The sequence below is a fragment of the Zootermopsis nevadensis genome, unplaced genomic scaffold, assembly GCF_977971745.1.
Source record: "Zootermopsis nevadensis isolate Lab colony 2312 unplaced genomic scaffold, Znev_1.0 Znev_ptg000004l, whole genome shotgun sequence".
Lineage (NCBI taxonomy): Eukaryota > Metazoa > Arthropoda > Insecta > Blattodea > Termopsidae > Zootermopsis > Zootermopsis nevadensis.
Window position 1 is genome coordinate 2,117,313 of NW_028259136.1, and position 27,608 is coordinate 2,144,920.

General features: G+C 40.4%; 1 protein-coding gene across 4 annotated transcripts in view; it reads left to right on the forward strand.

Annotated features, from left to right (window-relative positions):
• LOC110827057 (uncharacterized) overlaps window positions 1–27,608 on the forward strand; it is a 79,659-nt gene that overhangs the window by 12,445 nt on the left and 39,606 nt on the right. For 3 of the 4 annotated variants that reach the window (XM_022058320.2, XM_022058318.2, XM_022058319.2), the window contains one exon: window positions 18,863–19,138. In XM_022058320.2, the coding sequence (XP_021914012.2) occupies window positions 19,036–19,138 (103 nt within the window). In that variant the 5' untranslated portion in view covers window positions 18,863–19,035. Of the gene's footprint in view, window positions 1–3,419; window positions 3,548–18,862; window positions 19,139–27,608 lie in introns of those variants that run through there. The other variant, XM_087342866.1, reaches the window with a different exon arrangement.

Sequence of the window (27,608 nt, forward strand, 5' to 3'; positions counted from 1 at the left end):
GTGTTATTATTAGAGCAGAGCGCTCGGGGGTCAAGTTTTTAAAACGCTTGACCAACTCCTCCTTCGAGGGGGTTGGTTTCGTTTTAAAATCTTGAGTAAGAAACTAAACTCCCCCCCCCCCCCGAATGGGGGGTTAAAACACTTGACCAACCCCCCTTAGGGGGGGTTAGTTTAGTGTCTTACTCAAGTCATTTGTTTGATGACGTCATTTTTTGACAAGTCACAAATTTTTATAGTAGATTGTTGTTGTTGATAAAGTGAGTTATTGTTATTAACCGGGTTGGCCCATTCAGTAAAGTGGTTGGCTACGGTTTGAGCGACCGTGGTTCGTTCCTCAGCAGGGTCGGGATATTTATTTGTTCTCTTCTAAAGCCTCTGGTCCCCACCCAGCCTCCTAATCATTGGTTACAAGGTGCTCTTTCCTGGAGGTTAATGTGGCCGGAGTGTGAAGCTGAAGCTCATATCCATCTAGTTGATATTGTAATTATTATTGTCACCTTACATGCTATCTGTCCATGAGCTAGGGCATTATATTGTGTTTTATGCTTATTATAAAGTAGTTTTTGGAAGATAGGCCTGCATTTTTAATTAATTGCCGCGTTAATATTTGTAATGTGTTCCTTGTACCCAGAATGACATTTTGTTCTGCTCGCCTCGCCCTAAGGACGGCGCTGTCTGCGCTGAATGAGGATTGATTGAGTAACCGGACTGCGTTCAAAGAAATCGCAGTGTCGTAAATTTCAGAATTTGAGGTTTTCTCCATTGTCACTGGTATATTGCCTGGTTGACAGTGCTGGAGGACTAAATTCATATTGGATCATTCCGTTCATATAGAAAAGTGGACGAGCTTTGTTTTTCACTCTGACTTTGGCTTGCACCTACTAAAATGTGTGGAAGATTACCTTCCAGGGCAGTCAAAAACTTTTATTACTTGATCACTTCTATGTGTATTGTACATTAGTATATTCCATTTTGTTTACACTTGTCTCTGGAGCATCCAGAACTCTAACACGATTTCCTGTTACTGTACACAAAGAGTTTTTGCCGGAATGAATTTCAGTGTAACGCGAGCCCCGATATTTATCAGGACGTGCCCGTTGCTTTACAATCGATCCTATTGTAAGCACGATGCTTATTTTGAACGTACATTCTCTATTTGTTTTGAAATTAAAGCCCAGTTGAGCTTTCCGCCTTTAAAATGGTGTCTAATTAAGAACGACTAATTAAAGCATTCAGCTTGTTTAATATCAGCTTTACAGCGAAAGATACAAAACAGTATTCATCCCCCTTATTTATACATTAAATGAGACCATTTGAGATTAAACCCTCTATTTGGATTAACTCGCGGCATCCTTTCTGTTAACGTACTTTGTTTTGTGATACGTATCAATGCGTATGGACGTGTGCGCAAGAAAAGAATGCCGTCATCTTATATCTTGTTGTTTTGTGGTTAATACCAAGGATGGTTTTTGACCCGCCGAAGGTACAAGACCACATTGTAATGCAGGTGTTTTCAGCTTGCGGTCCGCATGATCGTGTTAATACTGTCACCCGGTATGATAAAAGAATTGTCAGCTGACATCAGAAAATACGTGTTGTTAAGCCCTTATAGCACAGTGTTATGCATAAACGATTTACCGGAAAGTAAATATGCATTTTGCCAGCAGTGAGAATTTATGAGTTTCGTATGATTCTCAGAACAAGTATCGATTATTTCCTTGAGGAACACTGTCTGATTTATTTCGGTAATAGTGCTTTATTTGCGGTGAGAACTGAACTGAATTGAATTTCAGGCTTCAGAGAATTAATGACGTCAATATAGTGAAATAATTGTAGCTGTGAGCAACTGTAGAGCTTGGTGAAGAACGTTATGGGGGAGAATTAGTACTCGTCTCGCTGATCAGCGCTGAGAAGGACGTGTGCGAATCGCAAAGACAGAAATGAAATCGATACTGAATTGTTACTGAAGTAAAAGCGATGTGTTACATGCCGAATAAATTGTCCCTCATGTGTGGAGAAGGAATGCTTAGCATTTTACCAAACTCAAGCTGGAATAACGTCTGGAATGTAAAATAAAAACTTTGTTCTGCAGTCTGTTGTATAATTCATAACTGGACACGTGTTGGGGTTCATGGCTGTCGCTGGCAGTTCGACATGCCTCAGAAAAGGTTTTGTATGAAATATATGTATTGTCGCTTCCTTACCAACACCCAGGGAGTACAAAGACAAAGCAACAGGCACACCTAGAAGGATGAGTAATGGAAAGTATGTCGGTGAAGACTAAATATTTGCTTCACAGTATGTTGTGTACAAAGTGACCATGCCACTGTGCAAGTGCTGTGTTGAACTCTGGTTAGGTCCTAAACTGCAGCGATGTGGAACCGACTGTGTTTTATTTATGCCCAGATATTGTAACAGTTCATTTAGACAAGTTATTTTATAAATGTAGGATCCGTTAAGCAGGCTACTGTTAAGAGGAATCAGCCCGGAATCTAATATATTATATTGATTTTTATTAAATATTTTCTTTATGAAGTGAGTTCCCGTGTGTGGAACAACGATAGATAACTTTCGTGGAAGCATGCATTTGTCAGCCGCGGAGGGCCGTTTGTTGTGGCAAATCTAATTTTGATGATGGAAGCAGGGACAGTGGAATGACAGGCAGGCATACTCAGGAAGTTCAGGGCCACGACCCCACACATCTCTGACGCAACAGGTCCTCTTTAAACTGGACCAGCAAGCTTTCGTGTCCTGTTCTTGTGTACAGAATTGTAGTCAGTTACAAGCTACTGCATAATGGAGTGTTGTTTTTGGCGTAACGCACAAAAACGTACCCAGATGCTTTATTACAGTGTCAAACATCTAGTTTTCATTCATGCATAGGTCAACAACAGCAAATATCCCACAGTAGTAATCCCTCATACCAGACAACTTAACGAGATGTCCATATCAAATTGAAGTTGAAAGAAAATTTGTCAGCTTTAATCTACCTTCGAGATGAGGTACCCAATGGGAACCTAGACCTGAACTCCGGGAGTTAAATAGCTGTAGCGTGAAGGCGACTGACTGACTAGTCATGTCACGATAGAGCGAAGTCAAAATGAAGTCAATAAATACAGTGTATGGACTACACTTATCGGGTTACTGGACTTTTTTCTAGTACGCTACCGGTAAATGCTGGAATAGCACCTTGAAACATAGAGTCCCTTCCAGTTTATCACACATGATCGTCTTCCCTTTCGTCACTATTATAGCCTCTGCAAATGAACCAAATATCTAATTAGGTGATGTAGGAGGGGGACTGAGTCCCGGATGTATCTGGACCTGCCACTGGCGATACAGTCAGTTGCATGCGGTAATAGCCAACATTTGTTTCCATCGCGTGTGTGTAGAGTGAATCACGCCAACACGCAGAAATGTGTCGTATCTAAGACATTGGAACCGGCTGATTGGTGTGAGAATGTAGTGCTAGAGGCCTAGAACACAGTGTGGAATGATGGCGGGGACGTAGGCAAGCCGTCATGGCACTAACCGGATTGCTATTTCGGTAAGTGAAGTCAGTTGAAGCCAAAATGTTATGGAAGTCTCATTGCGAACTTTTAATGTATACAGCGGACACGCATTCGATGTCAATTAAAGAACGTGGAATTAATTTGATGGAAAGTGGTTGTTACAGATTTATTTATTCATGTTGTTAGAACGGATCACTTAAAATTTCCAAATTGTAGGTTATGTATCGTATTTTGCATTTTTCTGGGAGGACTGAGGGAAACCACGTAAACCTCAATCAGGATAACCGGACAATTTCCTCCGTGCTATTAGTTCCTCTGTCTTAGGCCCAAAACGTTAAATGTATAGCGTATTAAATACATTGATGTCGTTAAATATACATATCAAAATGTCTCTCATGAGTTGCAGATCATAGTGACATCTGTATTTATGCCATGTACTAAGGTGTTCTTTACACTTTAACGTAAGCGAAGAATAAATTACGGGTTCGTCCATACCTGTATGTCGCTTCATTCATAACACTGACACAGCATTGACCTTTGATAATATTGTTGGAAGAATGGCCTTGGATCACATTGTTGCAACGATGATCTCCGATACTATTAATGCCTTTGATGCCATTACTGCATTTTTATTTTGGCTGCCTTGCCGACATTGTCCATGATGTGGAATTTTAGTGTAATTCAAAGAGTACATCTTTCCTGTTCAGTGGGTTGCCTTTAGAATTGGAAGCTCAGTATGAAGTCTGGGTTGTGATTAACCGATATGGACCAGATTAAAACTACAATACTTTTAAAGTAGAATTCGTTCCTAAATTTAATCATAATCTTTTGAGATTGGAACACGCAGAAATGCATATATCTTTCGTGTTGTGTTTTGATGTTAGAAACATGTAAAGACTGTGACTGAAAATGAGGCGAATAGTTAGTTATATAATACATTAATGTTGCTTGTTTATGGACTGTGATGCACCAGTTTAGTGTCAAACTATTGTCGCATTCGTGCATGAAAACTAATTTCAGTAACTTAACTATTCAAATTATCCTGAGTCCCGCAAGAACTGCGAGTTGCTGAATATGGGGACCTGAATTAGAGTTGATCATGTTGCGCAAGGTTGCGGACCTACGTGGAGGCAGGTTGTCTGTCATCTCATTACATGTGAAAACTGGTCAGGAAACTGGTTGCTATATATGACACGCCGCAGCCGTCGAAACCATGGCCTGTGAAATGGTTGTACTCAAACAATGGTCAGAATAATTATTCCGTCGAGCTGGTCTAGGGTCACGTGTCAGCCATTGCTATGGTCACTAAATATGGCGGAAGTCTATTTCCGGAAATCTTCCACAACAGCGACAGCCATCCGTGACACATAAAACGTGTTGAGGCCACACCTTTCATTTTTGATAATTCATATGATAACTTTTACTACTGGCCAAGGGGAGATTCGAAGCTTGTATTTCCTGAACACAAGTGCATTTTTAAACCTTTGCATTATTCCTTGAGAGGAGATGTATTAAAAAATACACACACACACAAACAACAACAACTCATTTTATTGATTTATTCTGAACTGTTTTCTCTTACTCGTGTATTTAATTGCGGTGGAAGTACTGTTTCAAATGAGAAAATAGCTGGGTGATTGTGAATGATCCTAATTTGTTTTAGTAAATTTGAGAAAATCACGACATTCCCATGAAATAACAAGAAACCCCGAAAAGTGTATCATGTAGCTGACTTCTCTTTACATGATCAGATTTGGCACCTCCAAAACAGAATTTAGACACTTTACAACTAGTGCAACTGAAGTTTTAGTTTTTGTAGGAAGAGCAGTTTCAAAATCAGATTAAGAACATTCGCCAACATGTTTAATTTATCTCTCGGTTTCGTCATGCTTACAAAAGCAAAAATTTGTTTCGCTGAAGGCGCGGATGATATTAATTACCATAACTAAATGGTTTGAGCACGCTCTTGTATATTCCGGCTGATACGAATCTTAAAATATTCACGTCTGTATGTTATTTGTTGCTTATTCTTCCTGGTTTTCTTCATCACTTCCATTTATCTCAATTTGCATCTCTGTGAGAGAAAAGTGTAGAATAGGTGCTGCCTTCTTTTGGTAGCCTACTGCAGCAGTGTGTGGCTGAAGAAACCATTTCTGAATTACAGTTGTAATGTGGATGGGATCATTGGCACCTTGCTAGCAACCATTGTGTTGTGTTGATCAGAATCCTAGATAAGAGATATATTATTTCAGAGTGTTAATTACATTACCGATGTGAACGACTGTCGAGAAAGGCTTCCATAATGAACTGCGTACATAATTCGTGTTTTCATGCCGAACGAACTGCTGGTTAGTTAATGTAATTTTGTTACTTCATTACTTCCATATTTAAGGACTGGTTAGCACGTTTCTTTTTCTTCTCTTTTCACTCTCCTCATGTTACCGTGTGTGGTTTCGCTTTGTTAAAATTATTTGACGTTAATGTACCTCAAAACCATAGGGGGATGAACAATTCTGAAACTGTGTACTCCAGTAATTAAAATTTCCCTTTTCAGTCTTCTTCATATGAAAGACACATTCTTAAGGGATGGAAAATGAACATCAAGTTCTCGGGCTGAAAAGATAAGAGAACTGTCAGTAGTAAAACGTTACCATCAATTTGCAGTTATAGCTCTAAATTCTGCTGAGAGCCGCCAGTAACGTGTGTAGCAGTTACCAGTTTGAAACTGCGGTAAAGGTAAAGGGGTTCCTGTTTCGTAATTAAGCACCACGCCAAGTGAGGGTCCAGCTCCACGCATTCTTACCCACGGCGATAGATGCAGGTGTGTCGTCTCCACGTCACGGGCATCTTAATCCTGACGAAAGAAATCCGGGTAGGTTTACGTTCCGGCCGCTTTACCCCCTCGAAAAGAACCCCGGTACCTATTGGACAGGAGGCCGGATGGACCCCAGAGTCGGTCTGGCTTAGTGGTAAGGTGAGAAACCCTGACCTTCTGGGAAACAAACCCAGGTTGTTCAGACCATAGGCTTGGCTTTGTATTGGCTGAGCTGTCTTGGTTCTTCGTCAAACTGCAGAGGTTTGTGAAAACTGTTGTTACCCAGCGGCTGTGCGTGAAATGAAAAGGTAAATGATGGTATGCGCGTGGTATGTTGTGCATATTCAGGACGGCGTGCAGTCAGGGAGTCGGGCCATTCCGCAAATTCGCTGTTGTTCTGCGGTCTCCACCCAAAGCTGTTGGAGTCACTTCATGCATAGTAGAAAGCGCAGTGAAACTGAAAACTAAATATGTTACACTTCACTTGCGGGTATTTAACCATTTAAAGCCCAATGGTAGCTGTAATTTTGTCCCACCCGCTTCAACAATCAGTAATTCTTAGTTCTGTATTTTATGGGTCTTGCATTATTCCCGCTGTAAACAGATTATTTTAAAAAAAATAATCAGCCATTTGATCTTCGTAATGGTGAAGTATTGTGTTGTGTTTTCTTTGCGGTATGGACAGAATTTTTAAATTCGGCTTCGAAGGATTGAATCACTAACTACATGGAAAAGAGTGGTCCTTCAGATGCCTTCAGAAAACCTTCTGGAGTAAAGTAGTTTCGAACTGAATTAGCCCATAATAAGCAGTTTTATGATTTATCGTTTTGGTATTTTCGTGAACCTTATTTATGTTTGTCATTGTTATTTCCAGGTATTAAGGCTCAAAAACATTCTCAACTGATTTGCTGCTTATATTTATTATTTATTGACTTTGTATTACGGATTGTGGTTTTGTGCTGTATTAGTATATTTGGTGTCATTTGTATTTATTTTTAAACCAGTGTAAGATAATTTATGCGTTATTTTTATTTTTCCATAACATATTAACACCATCAACGTGAACAAGAACGTGTATACTCGATATCCGATCGATCCACATGATTTATAATCTATATCGCATTGTGCAGTCCTCGTCACCCTTAACGGAGTCTATCAGTAGTTGAAACAGTATGTAATCGGTACAACTGACAAAGCGTCATGTAAAACAAGAAACAAAAACACGTTTCTAATGGAAAAAGTAGGTTTAGTCCAAAATATTAATTCCTTCATTCACAGTGTCCGTGGGAAAGGTTACTCATGAACTTGTACAGAGCTTCACTTTGCGGGTTGAAAGTTGCAGTTTTCTCGTGTGAGATATTCGCAGGACTTCTCCTAACAGTAAAAGGTTTGTTTCCTGAACACAGAAAACGAGACCTACTACACATAACAACGGTAATTCATGCACATGTATATAATTGACGCAATTAAATGGGTCAGCTTTCAACCAAAAGTGTATCATACAACTTCCTTACATGTGTCATTTAAATGAAGTTAAATATGAAGTGAATGTTTACATGTTACATTTCTAATAAAACGATTTAGTATACAAAATGGGCAAACTTTCAACTTTCATATTTCATGATGTATGTTAAGAATATGGAAGAAAGCTAGACTGTTTTATATATAATGCTACGGTTATACCGTATTCTCTCTAAGTAATTTTGAATTTAAAGGAAGAAAGTTTGAGGAAACTTTATAGTCATATGTTTTATGAAATACGCTTCATTTTTACTTTAATAGATTACTATTTTAATAAGCAAATATCAGCCGATTAGTTGAACTTTGTCGGTTTTTTAGGCGTGGATCGTTTGGTGACTGATTGATGACACAAAGAAACCGAAGATCCTTAATGCTTTTGCGGGGAAACTTGACACACATATCGAGTGACGAAAATTCAAAATGTACGAATGAACTTAGAATGTAAAATATTCGTTACTGAACTAATATTCTAACACTAGATGCTCTATATTAAAGGAAATGAATTTAATGTGTGGAAATGAAAGTGGCACATGTCAAATGGAAAAAAATATTATGTTATTCAGCTGTTAACAGATAAGTAAACGATGGTAACAGAATTTAAATATCTCAGTCTTGCTAACTGCGGCTTGAGAAACGGTGCTTCTCAGTTTCTTAACTCCCTGAAATATTACAAATAGTCTTCTTTCCACTTAGCAAAAAGTTTGGTTTGTGTGACATGTGGCCCCTTAAAACCCACTTATTCAGTTAAGCTAACCTGTAATACCTGGCTGATTCAATCCAATTCCTTTATTAGAGTGCGAACCAATAATAGAAGCCTAAATAAAAATAGTAGTGCAGGTTTCAGTTTAATTTCAGAGACATTTCCAAGAGCATCTTTTACAGCGGTACAGTAGATGTGCATGAATGTACAATCAAAGGGAATGCTTGAAATTCTAACATCGAACTACTGGGAAATCAAGATGGGTGGCGGAGTTATGTGCAAGTCATGGGAAAGCCTTCTCTTTCCAAAGATCGGATTCCATTTGCTGCGTCCCTTCCTCTGGGACCAGCAGGAAAAGCCAACAGTCCAGCTAGGGGATTTTAAGTGTGATATACGAGTTTTGGAGCTCCAGTCGATGGCAAAGCCTCTTACCTGCTTTTTCATTTTTAAGAAAGCGTGTTTCATAATTCCACAAGGCTTCAAATACAGTAACTCCATAAAGTGTACTCAATCGTGACGTCATATGGTGGTCCACAGCGATACCACATTTTAGACCAGGGGGGTTCTCTATTTTTTTTAGACCTGGGGCCTCATTCACTCTTTCTTATCGACATCCTGATCGCCGGGTTATTTATGAAATAAGTTTATTGAAACTCTATGGTAATTCTTTCAAATGCATATTATGACTTCCAGGTGTGCCAATTAATTTTCCCGTGTCGACATAATACCAGTCGGTGAAATTATTTTTGGTCTATTATTATTGTTATTGTTGTTTTTCAATAATCATTTATTTATTAAATATGTGTAGATATTTCATCCTGAACCTTGACATGATATTCAAACTCTTCGTCAAAAAAGTAACGTGTTCGTAACAGCTGTCTTGAATGCAAGTGATAAGACCCTTCTCGAAAAATTGACTTGTTAAGTTGATACAAGACTCACCAACATCACTGCAGGTTTTACTGTTGGTGGTTTACTTGGAGACCAGATTCTTTTCTTTATTAAAGGTTTTATATTTTTCTTCTCCCGTGAATATTCCAATTTCTTTGTTACTGCGATTCCAGTCTCTCTTGAATAAGTAATTTTACATTTTATGCGCCCAAAAACCATGTGCAATAACAAAATTTGTGCCTGTAATTATGTTTGTTGCCCCAATAAACGGTGAAATTCAGGGTCGGAGCTATCATATTATACCAGTCCAGAACCCCTGTAACTTTTGACTTTAAGTTTCAACTGGCCGGAAGATCAGGGGTGAAGGCCCCCCCGCTAGCAAGCCATATGTGGAGGTTCCCTCGCCAGCAAGGGATCTGGTCTCCAGGTCAAAACACATGGCAGTACTCAAGTGGACAGAGTCGACAGCGGGCTTTCAGACAGTAACCCAAACTTTAGTACCAGTCAGGGAAACAGTGTACAAGATTTTCTGTAAATTAAAAAGTAAAATTATTCGGTTTCTTAAATTTGTTGTTCCTGTATTTATTGATATACATCAAAATTACCACGTCAACCCTGAGGTGATCCTTGTTCCCCACTGACTCTAGTTCGGGATATAACTATCTCTTTCTGCAAGAACAAAGAAGATAAAAGTAGTGAGGAAGGATAGTTATAGAAAAGTGGCGCCCAACGACGTGAGGCTACGAGGATCGGCCACAACGCACTGTATCGGCGTCGAGATTGGACAGAAGAACACAGGCTCAACACTGCAAGTATCACGGGAGCATCACACGAGCCCCCGTCTTTCCGGAAATCTGCCGACTTCGAAGTGAGCAACGAGATTCAGGGATTCCAGCACCCGCGAGGAGACGTCGCCCGTGGAATCAGCCGCGGACCCTGGCAAGTCAATTTAAGGAGGTTTGGAGCGGGGAGGAAAGCCCACATATACGCTACGCGACAACCCTTCGGTCACTTCAAGCACAAACAAACCCTCTCCAGTGAGTGCTTAGTGAAGTCAACCCCAACAGCAGCAACATCATCTTCGGAACACCAGGTTGGCACAGAGTTTAGTTAATTAAAATGTACAACCAGAAGCAGCTGAGAAACCGCTCAGTGGATGTAGGTGGTGAACCAAGTATCTCCCTCAACACAGAGCTTGAGATTGATATAACATCACCTAGCATATGTGGTCAACCATCTCCGGTTTATGACACCGAACCACAGACCGAAAAGGAAATCCTGGTAGGTGACAGACACGGGGAAGTTATCGCGATCAGACGGGGAGAGAGTACAGCAGATGAGGGACAAGCCATAAATGCAGGGGTAGCTTTACGGTCAGAAACCAACTTAATAACTAATGATTCCTTACAGAGAATTATGGATTTAATATTAGAAAGCAACGAGTCACTGAAACAAAGCTTGAAAGATGAGAATACTAAACTATCGGAAAGACTAACGAATAAATTTGAGGCAGAGAACAAAAAACTGGCTAAAACTATCGAGAAAGTTAGAGAGGAAACTGCTAAACAAGCCGAATATTTCGAGGCGTCCCTACGAGAACTGTCGACCAAGTTAGATAATAAGTTAGATGCGTCCATAACGGCTTTAAACAACAAGACAGAGGTGTTGGATATTAAGACCAGGGACCTATCAAATGAGGTATTAAACATAGATACGAAGGTAAACAAAGAAATTGAAGCGGTGAGAGAGGAAATCGCCCGTGTTAGGCAGGAAATGTCGAGCGAAATTGTAGAATTGAGAAGGGAAACTACGAACTCCGCGTCACCAGGACAAATTGCGTGTCAGTCGCATTCCAACCATGAGCAGGCCCGTGGTGGCAGTCCCACCCTACATCTGCAACAGCCTGCCAGTGACCCGCTAGCTGTAAGGCATGCTTTGGTTGAAACTGAACATCTGTTGCATGCGAGTGCTGATGGGCGGTGCATGCAGAATGAAAGTATTCATGTAAGTGAGTCACCTAACTCAAACTTAAATCTCAGGGCAGATATCCAGAAATTAATCTCTGTAGAAATCCCGTTACCCACTTTTGTAGATGCTACGGCGCAAAATGCTTTGTTCCATGTGAAACAACTTGACGAATATTTCGAATTGAAAGCAATTCCTCCACAATTTCGTCTGACTATTGCTGTGAAGTCACTCACAAATGAATCAGCCAAGTCATGGATTCTCGCGACCGCGGGAACGTTCCAAAATTATGAGAAATTTAAGAGTTCATTCATCAGACAATTTTGGAGTAACGAAAGCCAGTCGGAAACTCGCTGCAGAATATACCAAGAGAAATTCAGTCGTCAGAGCGACAAGAGTATGTCCGATCATTTTCTAAAATATGCTGTCTTAGCCAGGCACCTACAACCCCCAATGGAAGACCAGGAGCTCATTTCTGCATTAAAAGCTCATTACCCAATATCCGTGCAGAGAATTTGGTTAGCTAAGCAGCCTAAGGACGTTGAAGAGGTCGTCAGCTTCCTGAGGCAAATGGACGAGATAGAAGCGAAAGAGCAGGGTTACAGGACTGAAAGAGAACCCCCTGGCAACTCGAACCCGCAGAATTATCGGAACAACAGGGCACAATATCGAGGCAATGACAGAAACCAGGAGAGGCAATATCAAGTCAGAGGAATGGAATTTGGTAGGGGAAACAACTATCAAAACCGCCCGACGCGTCGACAGCCGTATTTTGGAAATAGGCGAGACAACATTGCCACAGGTGGGCAGCACAGGGAGGAGGAGAGTCGGAATCACAGGCAGGGGAACCAGTTAAACTCTTACGCCCCCACTTTCAATCAGGAGAGGAAAGAGGAAGACAGCGATCTGCGAATTCCACGACCAAGCTCCAATCAGCATCAGGGGAATTAGATCAGGACGTGTCCGGAGGGCGTGGGTTCGTCCTAGATGGGTGCAATAGAGTAGAAAACGCCCCAAGGAATGAGTTAAAAGCCAAAAGGGTAGGAGTTTGCAATGACGAACTGGGTTTAGGAGACGAAGAAATTTTATTACAAGCGATAGATGGAGACAGATTAAACAATTGCCTCTACGTGAAAATTGTCATGGGAAGTGAAGAGGTGGACGCTTTATTAGATTCTGGATCGCAGATAAGTTTGGTCACTGAAGAAATCTACGAGAAATTAATATTGAAGCAACATCCAATTTTGACGCTGCCCGTTAAAGCCGCTATCCTGATTACAGCCCTCGGTAACAAATCTAAGAGATTGAAGAAACAGGCAATGGTGGAATTTGAAATTGAAGGCGACAAATTCAACCAGGTTTTCCTCGTTGCTCCGCAATTAATGGTTCCTATGATACTAGGTGCGGATTTCTTGAATGAAAACAAAGTGGTACTAAATTTTGCAGAGAGAAGCCTCCAGGCAGAGAGAGACGGAGTTGTTGTTAGGTACAAATCTAACAAGGGCGCAGGACAAGATATCGCGCGATGTAACGGACGGGACCCAAAGGACGGTGGTCACTACAACGAAGCATACGTTAACCACACGCTGGTACTAGACTCTGGTAGCCAAAGCCAACTACAGGTGGATCAACCCGCAGCCATTCGTGATTGTAACCATTCGCAGAAAGGGACTGAGATTGGTGAAGAGATAGAAGGAGAACCCCCAGGTGTACATGTAATTTGTAGTTGTTGCAACAGGGATTGCAGTTATGATTGCTCCAAAAGGGAGATTGAGATTAATGAATGCGGGCAATTGGACCCAGCAAAGTTAGAATACGGGAGACGTATCGATATTGATAAGGGGGAGAGGCAATGCAATACGAATAATTCAAACACAAGAGCTGCACCGGATGAACGTCGTAACATTTCCAGCGAGGACCTGTCCGGAATCATAGAGGCCCAGGGAAACTTGTCGCGTCTGCAGAAAGGACAACTGTCAAATGTATTAGTTAAGTACTTGAAACACTTCACGTCGAGGCCAGGGCGTTGCAGAACGTATAGTTATGGGTTCCAAGTGAACAGTGAGGTAACGATTAGAACACAATCAAGGCAGATACCATTCTCTTTGAGGGCAGCTGTAAGAAAGGAAATAAACCAGATGATCTATGATGGTATCATCGAAATTTCCAGTTCCCCTCACGTCAACCCTTTGGTTATAGTCAGTCGGGAAGGAAAAACGCCCAGGATATGTTTGGATGCGAGGAAGGTAAATGAAATAACTATTGCGGATTCAGAAAGAGAAAGACCAACTGAGGAACTACTTCAAAGATTTCATGGGGCTAAGTTCATGACCAGCTTAGACCTGACGTCAGCGTTTTTGCAAATTGAATTGGATGAAGGATGCCGGAAATACACCGCATTTTTATTCGAGTCAAAGCAATACCAGTTCAAGAGAGTACCTTTTGGGCTCAAAAACAGCTTATGTGCTTTACTGAGAGCGCTACGCACCATATTTGACGGAACCACTTCACATTTCTTGGTGAATTATGTAGACGACTTACTAATTTACTCGAAGAACTACCGAGATCATCTCGAGCATTTGGATACTGTATTATCAAAATTAACTGAAGCGGGCTTCACTATCAATGTGACAAAATGCAAGTTCGGGCAGCCCGAAGTCAAATTCCTAGGTCACATAATAAACGAGCACGGCGTCGTACCAGACCCTGGAAGGATGACAGCGATGCTAAACTATCCCGCCCCCAAAAACCACAAGGAACTAAGGCGATTTTTAGGAATCTGTAATTACCACCATCGGTTTATCATAAATTATGCAAGCTACGTGGCTCCTTTGTTGCCTTCATTGAAAAAGGGGAACAGATGGAAGTGGGATGAACATAAACAGGTCGCATTTGAGACACTGAGACTGCAATTTGCAAACAGTATCCAATTAATGCATCCTAATGAGGGTGATCCATTTTCAGTGTATACAGACGCGAGTAGCTATGCCATCGCGGCGATCCTTACTCAAGCCGGCAGTGATGGAAGTCAGAGGATCATTTCCACTGCATCCAGGGTACTATCCGCCACCGAAAGAAGATATACAACGTGTGAGCAGGAACTACTTGCTGTTGTATACGCCCTCCAGAAGTTTCGGATTTATGTATGGGGAAGGACAATAACCATATACTCGGATAACAAGGCGTTATCTTTCTTAAAGAGGTGCATTTTGACTTCAAACCGAGTATCTAGGTGGATACTTCAACTCCAGGAGTATGACTACCGAATTGAACACATCAGTGGGACCAGCAATTATTTTGCAGACCAATTGAGTAGGCATCCAGTGGGTATGGACCCAGGACAGGTGACGAAAATCGGAAAGCCTACTGAACTACTGGTGGCTCTGTTCAAGTTAAATGTGGACCCAAATATTAGAAAAGATTTGAGAGACATCGCTGTTTACCAAAGTCAAGACCACGTTATACAAGGAGCAAGGGAAAAGCTGCAAGCCGACGACCCCTATATAAAAGGCAGGTACTTGCTTCACCAAGGAGTACTGTACTGCAGAAAACCTCACTGCAGTTCAGACTGGAGAATCTACTTGCCAACCAGCCTGGAGACCAGGTTTATCAAGTTCGTGCATGAGTATTTGGGCCATTGCGGAGCCAATAAAACGTTAAGAGCCATAACGGACTCCTTCTATGTGAGGAACCTAGGCAGAAAAATACGCAAGACCCTCTCATATTGTGAAGTTTGCCAGAAGGTAAAACACCCGAACCGGAGGTACGAGGCTGAAATAAGATCACATCTCCCCACAAAAGCTGGAGAATTAGTCAGCGTTAATTTATTTGGGCCCCTCCCATCTGGTCGATTTGGGAATAAATATATACTTGTATGCTTGGACGTATTCACAAAACACGTAAAGCTGTACCCTCTAAAATCGGCCACGACTCGGGCGTGCCTGAGGAACATTACCCAGAAATACGTACCTACCGTCATTCATCCAGAAGCCATCTTATCGGACCACGGGACTCAATTCACTTCGGAGGGCTGGCGACGGTCTTTGGAAGAACTAAACATCAGAGTAAAATATTCCCCGATTCGACACCCGGAGTCAAACCCTTCAGAAAGGTTTATGAGGGAAATATCTAAATTTTTCAGAATATACTGCCATACGACGCAGAAGAGCTGGCCGCAACTGCTTAATAACATAGAGTATTGGTTAAACAACACCGTTTCAGAGGCCACAAATTTTACTCCCGCTGAACTAATGTTTGGCAGTCCAAAACCGAAACTTTTCAGAGAATTGTTACCGACAGCGCCGGAGCCTCTCTTAACCGAGGAAACCGTTGAGAAGAAGGCTATTAAAGCCTACACACGAATGAAAGAGCGCGCCGCCATACGAAAGGAGAGGTGTAAGAAAGGAGTCGCCAAATGGGAACCTAGGCTGCGAGACTCAGTGCTTGTCAGAATAATGCCTGTCTCTGATGCCGGCAAAGGAGTTACGGGGAAGTTTATGCGTCCGTTTGAAGGCCCATACTTCATCTCAAAAGCACTATCGCCCGCCATGTTCGAGCTGGAAGATAAGCACGGGAAACCACGAGGCATGTTTAACAAGCGGGAGTTGAAGCCTTTTCGCATGGAAAACGATGTCTTGGCTGAACCCAAATGCAGGATTGACAAAACCGATGTCGTCACCGAATTGTACTAGGTATCCGCAAGGGAATTAGCCGCGATAAAGTAATGAAGATAATCTAAATTTAAACCATTCACGAAAATGTTGTTACCCACAAACTGCCCTGAGGTTTAGAAAAAAAAAAAAAAGAAAAAAAAAAGGTTACATAACCCAAAACATGAGGGTTTGAGCTAAATAAGAGTACATGCATTTCTTTAAAAATCTCTATAATGGAAAGCTATGATAAGAACGCAAGGAATGTTTGAAACAGAATGCAGATTAGAGAAAGCAATTAGGGGTATATAAAGCAGTCAGACTATAAAAAGTTTATCCAGTTGGCATATGTTTGCCTTGTATTTGATTTGTATTTAATATGTTTCTATGTTATAAGATGTCACATTTGAGTATACGTACCAATTGTTTTAGGGAATAATTATCACTACATATAATCTTGAGCGGGATAGAGGTACTTGGTTTATAGTGTAAGTTTAGTCAGATATATATAAAAGTAGTGAGGTAGGAGACAAATTGAGAGGATCTGTGAGTTATAATCTTTTAGAAATACAAGAACAACGCATGTGGAGATAGGGACTCACATAGGTGTGGAGTAAATTGCATGCGAATGATAAACGTAGTATTTACTTATAAAGTAACATAATGACCTTGCTTCACGTTGGGATGTTTAGAGCTTAGATAAGAAGTTCAGACGAATTTGAAATCAAAATTGTCCTCACTTCATTATCGGGGAGTTTATACCAGTCCAGAACCCCTGTAACTTTTGACTTTAAGTTTCAACTGGCCGGAAGATCAGGGGTGAAGGCCCCCCCCGCTAGCAAGCCATATGTGGAGGTTCCCTCGCCAGCAAGGGATCTGGTCTCCAGGTCAAAACACATGGCAGTACTCAAGTGGACAGAGTCGACAGCGGGCTTTCAGACAGTAACCCAAACTTTAGTACCAGTCAGGGAAACAGTGTACAAGATTTTCTGTAAATTAAAAAGTAAAATTATTCGGTTTCTTAAATTTGTTGTTCCTGTATTTATTGATATACATCAAAATTACCACGTCAACCCTGAGGTGATCCTTGTTCCCCACTGACTCTAGTTCGGGATATAACTATCTCTTTCTGCAAGAACAAAGAAGATAAAAGTAGTGAGGAAGGATAGTTATAATATTGTCCAACGCATATTTCTGCCGATCTGAAGGAATTTGAGTGACAATACTCATGTCAGTTTGAGGTCGTAAACAGGTCATCGTCATGTATTGGTCAAGACATCAATCCGAGGGTTTTCCGAATAGAGGCATTTCAATTTAATGAGAAAATATTATATAGCCTGTGACGTAATGCAGCACCAAATGAGACAATGTAAATACGGAATAGTCTGAAATATGGGATGAAGAATGTCTTCTACTTGCAATTATGTTATAATGTTACTGAAGGACTTAGGAAAGCAAAGCAGAACCTCAGAATGGTTTCGGACTCAGAACTTATCGAATGGGAGCCAGACACTGAAAACACATTATTCTTACTATGAACCTCTCATTTATGTTATCCAGTTCAGGAAAAGGTTAATTGTATTGCCGATATCTCCAAAAACATTTGTGGACTATGAACTTTTTCCTTTCTAGGGAGTGGTGCTCATTCAGTCCGAGTGATTCAACCTCCTCCTTTGGGGCAGTCGCTTAATCCAATTGTACAAATGACACACTTTATTATAACGAAGAGGACAAATGCTTTAATTTTGTCACTAAAGAAAGTAGTTAATGGAGATTGATGAAGCAAAGTAAAAAGACATTAGTTACTTACCACTGCAGGAGACATGGTCGTAGAACAGGCCACACTGTAACACTTTTTGCGCGTATTCTTTTGTTAATGGCGTTTTTAAGAAAACTTCCAGTTCAGCTCTCTTCTCATGTCATTAAGAAGCACTGAAGAATAATTAGATGACGAATAGGTACACGTCACAAGTCTACTGCAGTGACGATCTCGATTGTACAGCGTTCAGATAGTGTTCCTGAGGTGACTGTCAGGTCCAGAACATGCATAGTATTCGCTCGTCAGCCAATTGATCAGCCAGCAATTAGAAAGGGCCAGGTCCCCGGGAAACTTGGGTTTGATTAGAATGATCTTTGGAAGATACTGACACACGTAAAGTTCTGTGACAACGATGGAAAGTAATTTGATATATTTAAAAGAAGTAGTTCAGGAAACAAAAATATTATGCTTACTTTCTGTGTAGTAAGGCCGGCGAGAACTTTAAAATAAGAAGAAAATGACTGTCTTTTGGGGTGATGCACCGTTAGTCTGGTAGAAATTTGCTGACGTTTCAGAGGTACTTACTGCCATCTTCGTACTCGTCGCAGTGAGAACCTGAAAACGTATTTGCGAAATGTTGTGATGGTCGTGAATTTTGAGTCGTGAGGAATGTTGAAGAACCTGTATCACCTTGCCAGTTTTAGGGAAGAGGAATTGAGGTAAATAATGAACATATCAGAATATTCGAAACACGGAGAGGATATTTATTTTTACAGGGCAAGAGTGGTGTATGATAAACCACACCGAAAAGTTTCGTTGGGTTTTCTTGTCAGCTGTCTATTATCAAAACTAAATGTAATTCGGTGTGTAGGTCACATTTTGTTTTCAGGACAGTTTTTGTTGTTGTGTAAAGTAATTCTTAAGAGCAACAATGAATTAGGGGCGATTTCTGTAAAAGTTCTGATGAATGGAACGGGTTTCAAAATACGCGGTTTAGGTTTGCTGTTTTTCTCCGTTAACACTAAATTTATGTTTCTTCTGTGTTCGCAGGACGAAGAGTGGCACATTATGCGTTCGAACCAGAGACTTGCTTGATCCGAAGACCATCATTGTTTCTGTTCCCAAAACAGAAAACAGGAACGATGACTGCTGCATCCACATTCTTCAACGTCTGCTTCCATCTTAATCCGGCGTAGCTAATAAAAGTACCGGAAGTGTGTGAAATGGCGGCTACATCTGTGAGGTTACCCAGCAAGCACCAGACGCCACTGAAGACTCTGAATCGCGGGAATAACTTCCTGCGAGCTCACCGGACAGTGAACACAGGCAAGTGCATTGTGCTGAGTTTAGAAACGGTTTATCACGCCACACTTGTTTTAGATATTGTCCACTGTCTTTCCATTTATGGATATATTAAGAACGAATTGAATTTGAGGGATTCTGTTCTTTATTAGTTTATTTTGAATGTTACAGGGACATTCGCGGTCATGACAGTCATTGAAAGTGCGGGTTAATTATACACTCAAGGTACATTTCGAAACAACTGATTCAAGCTTAAGACACAATACTTTTACACAATTTGTAAAGATGCTTAAAATCTGCCATCATGCACGATGTCATATTTCTATCTTCAGTCGTCCATTAGTTATCACTGTCATACTGGAACTAATTGAACATTACTCTCTTCCCCTGTGCTGTATTTCGCTGTATCCACAAATAATTACATTAACAAGGGTTACATATTTTTCTAAGATCTTTTACTATGTATTTTATTAAGTTTCGCCAGTGCCTGCTCCATCTCAGAAGTTCGTATTTTCGCCGTATTGTCACTACTGGTAGTAAGAAATTAAAAATTGGAGTTGTCGCCAGTGGAAATGCGCTCGTACTGAGTTTCGTGAAGATCGGTCAAGTGGTTGAACATTTATGAAGGTAGACACCACAATGAGCATGTTGATATCATAAGCCTACGTTTTACCCTAAGAAGGAAAGTTAGCCAAAATATCTATACAAGCTGTTTAGAATGTCTTCGCCTAATCCGTATTGCCTTACATCGTTTTTGCATGAAATCCTTCATTTGCAAGCGGACGCATTTGTTACCAGGAGAGCAGAACCGCAGTGCCGCCTTTTAACGGGATCACCAACCATTCTGTCTTTCCTGATGGTTTTCAAACCCTTGACTATAACTCGGAGCTAATCGGATGATGAAATCAGAATACTATTCAGTCGCTGCATACAGACGCTCCTGTAGAGAGATAAAGCAGACCTTTGGACTGTGATACAGGGGTCTTTGAGTGAGATTGAAGCCTTCTTTTTCCTGCGTCAGGGCGAAGGTCTCTAACCTTATCCCTTAGCGTTCGACACAGGAAAAGCCCTCGGGGTACACCACGGTCTGAATCCACAAAACACTCGTCGGCTTACTTTAAAAACGTCGCATGTCAGAATCGCCATAATTTACATTGGACACAAAGAACGTTGTATAACCGATATTCAACGCTAGAACACGTTATCTTTAAATAGTTGCTGGGAGCACCGCGACAGATAGGAGAGTTGCCTTGTATTTAAAAATACATAAAGGACACTGTTTTTTGTCTGGAAACATGTTATATATGTATATTGTAACGTAATCAGGACCTTCGAGGTTTTAAAATGTAGCCGTTGGCAGCCTACAAAATTTATAGCTGTTAATCTGGCTTCGAACACAAGATAATTGCTTCATTAACAAAACGAGAAAAGTGTGGTCCCTACCGGAATAAGCAATTTTCACATGCGTTTCTTGCATATTTTTAATCTTGAATGCTTCTAGGTATCTATGTGGTGAACACGTTAACAGACGTATAAAGAACGAGGTGATTATAATAAATGAGCATACAACTTTAAATATAATGTTTATACTGCTCAAAATGTTTTAAGCACATGAATATAAGGTCGAATGTTTTGGATTTTTAAGAGTTTGCTTATTCACCATTTCACTTCAGAACTTCTCAATGCATTGAAACCAGATTCATGAAATTGCTGTCGACAAACAGAAACATATTGTTTTGCATAAAAAACCCTAAGAAAATTATACATATTTTTAAAATATCTATTTCCATACATTCCAGGACAATGTAGAAAGCGGGGATAAACATTTGAGGGAGGCGTGATAAGATGTACGTGAAATGCAGGCCAAAGTTTAAACTAGCGAGAACATCCAAATATGTTCCCAGCAGCCATCCCTACTGATAAGGCGACAAGGAATTCTTTCACTTCCTTACTACTAGTCTTCAAGAACTTAGATACATAAGCTTACTTCATCATCGTCTATGAGCACTTTGCAATTATCATGTTCAGATACTATCATGGGAATGCAGCTCCTGTAAAATATAATATTAAACTGCATGTATGAAGATAGACTTTAATCACCTCACACCGGCTCGCGAGCCTTCCAGGCTTTCTGTCCATCGTGTGCTTCGATCTCGAACCGTTTTCTATTTTGTAGCACGATTGTGTTTTAAACATATTAAGGTCTATTTATATAGGAACGTAAAGATAACGACACGAGCCCTTGTCGATTTTTCAGAAAATATTATTCAACGCTTTTCAATGGAACTGTTTAGGAAAAATATCGTTGGAGACGTAAGTTGGGCGAGACTCGTTCGTGGAACGGACGAGCTCGGAGTCAATATAAACAGTTCCATTGAAAAACGTTGAATAATATTTTCTGAAAAATCGGCAAGGGCTCGTGTCGTTATCTTTACGATCTTATATAAATATACCCTAAACCTGGAGGTCACGACATTTACTCTATGTCAAACTGTGCTTACATGTAATGAATTAATCTACAGGCCTGATCCTATATATAATCTGATAAATAGTAGTGCACTGAATGAAATTGGGGGCATCATCTCAGTAAATTCCAAAAAAAACTTCAAATGTAGGATTACGTGTCTGCCGATATTTAAGTACATTAAAATTGAGGAATAAATATAAAAAAAAAACTTAAAATGTCGGTCCTGTCCAAGCTGTTTTGCGTCGCCCATGCTGCTAGCGAGCGAAACCATCGTATGCAACTATCACATAGAACACACCCACTGTTTTCTTCGAATCTACGAGGAAAATAAGACATCAACCTTACTTCGCCTCACCCAAGGCAAGACTTCTTATCATACAACACTAAATTCAGTCATTTAATACAAAGCCTTTTCCGCGTTTGCAAAGGATTTGATAGCTTTGCTGTAGAATGCAAAGCTAGTTTCTGCTATGGATCTGAATGATCCACCGTGCCAACGGATTGTAGGCATCCCTTGTCAACCTAAAGGTCGACGGTGGCGCCAGAGTCCTTCAGACAGCCAGTATCTGCCGCATTTATTGATTAGTACTCCCGGGCCGGCATTTTGGCGCCACATTCGCGAACAGCGAACCCCTTCTGCCCCTCCCTAAAACACGAATCGCCATGCTCTAAATCGACTAGCCGCCATGTCATCCGGACCTCCGCGATGAAGTTTGGGGGGGGGGGGGGGGGACATTGTCCGAAACCAATTCTTTGTTGTGGTCTGTTCCGAAGTGGTTCCCAATCAGAGACTTATTTAATACAATTTTACGTAAGTCTTATGGTTTTCGAGATAATTAAACAAAAGGGGTTTTTATGTAATGTTTTCACCCGTGAACCGTTGGTTTGTCTCGATTCAATAGTTTAGTATTTGAGGTCCTTAATTGTCTGTCCTGTATGTTTTACGCAATTTCTAAAAGAAAATCACGTTCACGAACTGAACAATTAGAGGAAATAACGGAGCGAATTCACCGGAATTGTGACGCTGTTCGTTCATTTCCGAAGTAATCTTTGTATTGACCTGTAACACTACAGGCCTTTGTCGTCCTAGGAGTTCCATCGCGTGTCGAAGAATATTATCGTCTTAGGGTTAAATCAAAGGCTGAACAGGCCAGAGACCTCACCATTTTAGTGGAAAAGAAGGTTAGAAGAACAACGAATGGTGTTGTGGAAATAGGCGATAGGAAAACTATTCAATGCGACTGTGTAAGTCTTACATTCATTCGGTTATTATATTGATGGTTACGAACCGGAAGATCGGAGTTTGATTTTCGGCAGAGGTAGGAATTTTTAGGCGTATTCGCTTCTAAAATTCTAAATAATGCGCCCTGTCTATCCATCCGTATGGCAGTCTGTCAGTCCGCACATAATATCTGGAAAGTGGTAGAACCGATTTTCATGAAATTTGCGATTGGTCAAGTTCATTAAATTTTATTGTCTGGGGAATCCCCAGCCATCCAGACAATTCTGACGTCACTTGTTATCTTTACCATCACGTCCAGGTTGAGTCGGGGACCCGCCGAGCTTATCATTAATCTGATCACCCACTTCCATTTAGTGCAAAGGCTAAGAATGCTTGGAGGTTTACATTTTATTTGCCATACGTTTTCTTTGCGCGATGCGTAAGTACAGGGGCACATTTATCTTTTACCTTTAACTGGGTTATGGTACAGGTTGTATTGTGTTTGCGTGCACAGAATTGTGTGTTGGGTATACCACAATAAAAGGGTGTTTACGTGTCCTGAAAACAGAGTAGTAATGAATTTATCTCCGGTATATCACTTCGTGATGATAATGGGGGGTGTATCAGATGCAATTAGCGTGTGAGGAAATATGAAAGCTAATCAATTATGTCTGCTGCTCTGTGTTGAATAACGATGTGAATGCAGTTAAGATATATGCACATGTATAATTTAGTGGTGCTGTCCTACCCCCACTCCATCGCCCCAAAATTTCAAGAGGCCATGACAAATGTAATGAAGCTTGTGTCATATGAACTTGTCATAACATGGGATTTATTTCCGGGTGATGTATGTTTACACGAGTGACCCTTCAGTATTTTACGACTGTGTGATGTTTACACCGTACGTTACAGCAGTAATTAATTTTGAAAATAAAACATCCAGAACTTAATGAAGTATGTCCAGTTGATACGTTATTGTTATGTTCCGTTATAATGTCAGGTTTCAGCTCAAGAGAGTCTAGGATGTCATTAACTTACAATACATTGTGTTTAGTCGGATTAGTAGAGCAAAGAAAGATGACTGAATTGCAGTCTACAGGTTCGTACACAAATAAGTGATAGCAGATACAGTAATCTAAAACGCAAAACTAGTATAATTTTATGAAGTAAGAAGAATTAAGTTATATGGGCAAATGTAATACTCCAAATACAATTTTCTAGTCTCCGAAACGTCAGAGATTTATTCCGTACGGAGGCTGCTGATTGCCCCAGAAAAATTCGTTACTAAACTGGAGAATGCTTTGTGCCCCCGTAGCCTTCACGGTGGTTAATTTCTTTTCTGAGAGATGCGACTTCTAGCCTTCAGCATTATGGTTCACGCATAAGCGATCTTTCTATTCTGGCCTTCCCGAATTTGTCTCTAGTCTCTTATGACTTCACGTCCTTTAAATCTCTCCTTATTCGAGTGTCTCAGTCTTTCATCCGTTAGTAACGAAGTGCAAGTTTTGGGAGTCCGTCCTTACCCATTCTGTCCAAGAGTGCTACTTATTTTTCTCTGTAAATTCTAAATTGCAGCTAGTGCAGCACATTCACTTAACGCTTTGAAGCCGAAGCTCGTCTAAATAATATTTAAGAACTCGGTCCGTACCGCAAAGAAAACACAACCCGTGATCATTACAAAAATTAACTGCTTAATGTTGTTTAAGGAAATAACCGCTGTTTACAGTGACAATGATACGAAACGTAAACACAAAATGAAAAGTTATTGATGAATTCAGTAGGTGGTACGTATAGTTACCATTGGTCTTTAAAGGGTTTAGATATTTTCTGCATTGTCTGCTCAAAGTATGTCGTACCGGGCAAAATGTTCGGTAGAATTTTCTTTTTGTGATTGAGATTAGCTCATTCTAACGGACCTCACAGAGTAGATGCCCTCTTGCCTACGCCTGAGGACGACAACATATCCAGTCATCGAAACACTGTGTGTTTTATAGCATCAGACGATGGCCAAGGTCCTAAAACCCAAGAATACACCATTTTTTAGTTATCAGGGAGTCGCTAGAGATTCTTCGATGTGGATCTCGTTAGTTGGTGTTTAGGCTTGCAATTTAACTGGAATGTTTCAATTTTTCATAACTTAATAAAGGAGTAATTTAGTAATTTAACATCCTTTTCAGATTCTATGTTATAGTGCCGTAAATTTTCGATTGCTCGCCTTATGAATTCCAGTGTGGAATTGACCTACATCTTCACTGCTTTGGTCCATTCGCTGTAATCATAGCAAGGGATAGCCCGTTCACATGGCGCATTCGATTTGTGGAGGTGCACTGGAATTTCACTGTCATTTTATGTGTTATATTAGAAAAGCTCTTACTTCTCAATATTTGCTTTACTGTGACTATTTTTGACGTCTCGGGTACTAAAATTACAGCATCGGTTACTTTATCATGTTTTTTAAAGTTGAAATTGTTTGCATTCAAGAAGACCTGCGTCAAATGTTGAAGAGTTTTATGGAACAGCATTTGAATAGATTTACATGAACAAGATTTTGAGTGTAGACTAGTTCTAAATATAACAAACAAGGAATTTTAACGAGCAGTGTGATGTTTTCTATGCGGTACGGACTGAATTCTTAATATAATCCAGACGAGTATCGGCTTCAGAGGGCTAATTATAAATTTGTAACTTGTATTTATATAATTTTCTTGAAAAAATATAGTAACACACAAAGCTATATCTACCCTTATCGCCTTCCTGTGATAATGTTGTGCTGGGATTGGGTGGAACGCAGACATCTGTAACTAAGGCAGCCCAATAAATCGACCGTATTCTGGCCGTAAACTCCTACATAATTTCTCCGGTTGTAAATTTCCGTCCATGCATGTATCATGCACGCTGCCAGATAATGCGCACTTGAGCGGCAGTGAATGTGAAGCTAAACTCAGTAAGTTGCACTGAAACTAGGCCATAAAATTATTACGACTGAGGCTGAGATGATCAAGAATTCGGTCTGTCGTTCATAGCAGCACGCTGGCTACGAGCGAATGGTTCTGAATACATTCAGACAGGCGTATTGAGTGCGGAGGGGTTCGTGATTGAAGTTCCTGTGCCGTCTTAGTAGTACGTGGGATCACATGACAGAATTTAGGCACAGAAGAGAGATTTGACAATGGCGGAACTGACACTTAATGTGTGAAAGTGTGCAGTGAATTTTATTTTTAGCATATCATAGAGATTTTCATGAAATGTCGTGTGGAAAGGCTACATTAGCTTTATATTTATAATTCCCTTCTATTAATATTATTTAAAATGAAGTTTCTGAGGTGGAATCAGCACTAACACCACACAATATTAGGCCTTTCGAAAAATATGCAACTTTGATAAAGTTTTTTTTGTTTTATTTTAAAGAGTGTAAGTTAATGACATGGTGCCCTCATGGAATCTGTATGCAGCTTTCGATGTGACAGTGATAATTAATTAACCATTGCAGCTAGGCATGTTCGGTCTGGGACCGACGTGGATCTACATACAAATGTTCGGAACACTGTATTGTGTGTTGCAAATATTAAATAATAAGGGTGGAATTATTAACTGTCAACTAGTGGTAGTCGATACTACCGCAAATTATTAAACATACACGAACAGTGGCTGATGAAAAATAATTATAAAACCACTGAGTTGTGCTGTTATTAATTTACAGCTCTGGTTAGCTTCTAGGCTCTGCGTACAGTTGGAATCGCTTAGAGGGAAGTCGAAGAAATAAGTTGTTTCCAGAACTTCTTATTGTAATTTATTTATTAAAACCCCTTCACAAATAAAATATTTGTTAGGTATATGCAGTTGCGTGCCCAACACTGGAATTATTCTATCGAACCTGGTCGAGGCATCTAAATCACACTTTTTAAAGAAGCCACTACGAAACATCGAGGCATAAGCCAGATCTGGTCAATAGTTGTTATGCTCTGTTTGCAAAACAGACCGTGTTAATTCAGGACTTTTTATCAACTTGGACCAGGAACATTAGTAGCCATAATGCTTTACAGTAAAATTGTACAACGTTGCAACACAAACAACGGAGCAGCCCAAGCCAGTGAAGACGGATCAGAACTCGCAGCGTAGCGAAGCTAGCGACTCTGGTCTGGTGACTTAGGGCATCGCGGTAAGGGTGTGAAGACCTTCCGTGCCCTTGAAGCATGCGATTTGGTGACTGCTGTTCCAAAGAACACTACTGAAATAATGTCTTCACATTCTCGTACATCTTTATGACGGAAATATGTGAATAACTTTACTTTGATATTCATATGAGATGTTAACTTCGTGACATAATTAAATCCACGGCCCACGTTGTGGATATACCTATCCAGAGTGGCTGAATGGAACATCCGACCTACACATAATTTAGTCTGTTACTCTTACGTGTTCAATACATTTTTTGTCGCTTGTCTTTACAATTTCTGTCCAGCAAAAATTATTAGGATGATACATTTAAGAAGGGATGAGATGGGCGGAGTATGTGGTATGCATATGAAATTTTAGAAGTTACTTTCAAATATTTGTTCGGAAAACCTGAAGGGAAGAGAATACTTGGGAAGCATGCTCGTCATATGGGTGGATAATTAATTAGAATCTTAGAGATGTGGCTAGAATATTAGAATGTGAACCGGATTTATAGTTTTCACATTCGTTATGCTATTGATTAAATGTACACCGAAATAAATATTACATATTTAGTTGCTTTTTCGATGGCATGGAAACTTCGAACTTGTAAGCTTGAAGCGACACAAGCCCCTTTTTACATATGACCT